Source organism: Emiliania huxleyi (assembly GCF_000372725.1).
Source record: "Emiliania huxleyi CCMP1516 unplaced genomic scaffold EMIHUscaffold_358, whole genome shotgun sequence".
Taxonomy (NCBI): domain Eukaryota; phylum Haptophyta; order Isochrysidales; family Noelaerhabdaceae; genus Emiliania; species Emiliania huxleyi.
Genome location: NW_005199289.1, coordinates 51,554 through 52,552, shown reverse-complemented (window position 1 = coordinate 52,552; position 999 = coordinate 51,554). Strand labels below are relative to the sequence as shown.

At 64.2% G+C, this 999-nt stretch overlaps 1 protein-coding gene across 1 annotated transcript in view; it reads right to left on the bottom strand.

Moving 5' to 3' along the window:
- The window catches only part of EMIHUDRAFT_117742 (hypothetical protein), a gene marked incomplete at both ends in the record, with an annotated part of 14,141 nt that overhangs the window by 1,577 nt on the left and 11,565 nt on the right, over positions 1–999 (bottom strand). Inside the window, 2 exons of the mRNA XM_005772519.1 lie at positions 69–212; positions 644–817. Coding sequence (XP_005772576.1) covers positions 69–212; positions 644–817 — 318 coding nt within the window. The remainder of the gene's footprint in view (positions 1–68; positions 213–643; positions 818–999) is intronic.

The window sequence follows — 999 nt, the reverse complement described above, 5'->3', positions numbered from 1 at the left end:
AGGTCGCCGATGAGAAGCTGAGGGAAGGTCGACTTGCTACGGGGGCGCGTCTCGGACATGTCGCGGACGTGTCCCGGACATGTCCCGACCACGAGGAGGGTCGAGAGGCCTGAGCCGTTGCCGCCGACGATCACGGCGCGCGAGCCGAGCGTGACGGTGGCGTCGACCTCCTTGAGGATGTACCGGTCCGTCTCGGGGTACTTGAAGGAGCACTTTTTGAGGGTCATCACCGGCTTGCGGAACGTGCGGATCCCCTCGGGCTTGCCTAATCTCGGGCCATCTCGGGTAAACCTCGGGCAATCTCGGCTTGCGGAACGTGCGGATCCCCTCGGGCTTGCCTAATCTCGGGCCATCTCGGGTAAACCTCGGGCAACCTCGGCTTGCGGGACGTGCGGTCCCCTCAGGCTCGCCCGGGTCGGGGAAGTTCATCGGCAGGATGAGGCCCGCCGCAATCATCTCGTCGACCTTTGCGAGAGTCGTGGAGAGGCCGGAGCCCTCGGACGCGTTCGACTCGGAGACCGACACGGACGACCTGTTCATCAACGGAGTAATGGTGACTCAACTAATCATTCGCGGCCGACTCGGAGGCCGAGACGGACGACATCGACTCGGACAGCTCCGACGCGTCCTCCGAGCCCGACACCTCCGACGCCGGCTGCGAGGCCGACTTCGGCGGGCCGCTGTCGATGCGCGGGAGGCCGGCGGCGATCTCGGGCTTGAGCTTCTGAAACTCGGAGAAGGTCATCGGGTAGTAGACGAAGCGGCACGGCTTGCCGAGCTGGCCGCCGTTGTCGTAGTGGGTGACGTCGGTGCAGACCTGGTCGATGAGGAAGGAGGGTCAGAGAAGAGGAGAGGGCAAGAGGATGCGAGGATACGAGAGCACGAGAGCACGGGGGCACGAGGCTACGAGAGCACGACGAGGAGTGACCTCGTCGATCAAGTCGAAGTCGAAGTCGTTAGGGTGAGGGTGAGGCTGTAACAGGGTTGCTGTGAACCATC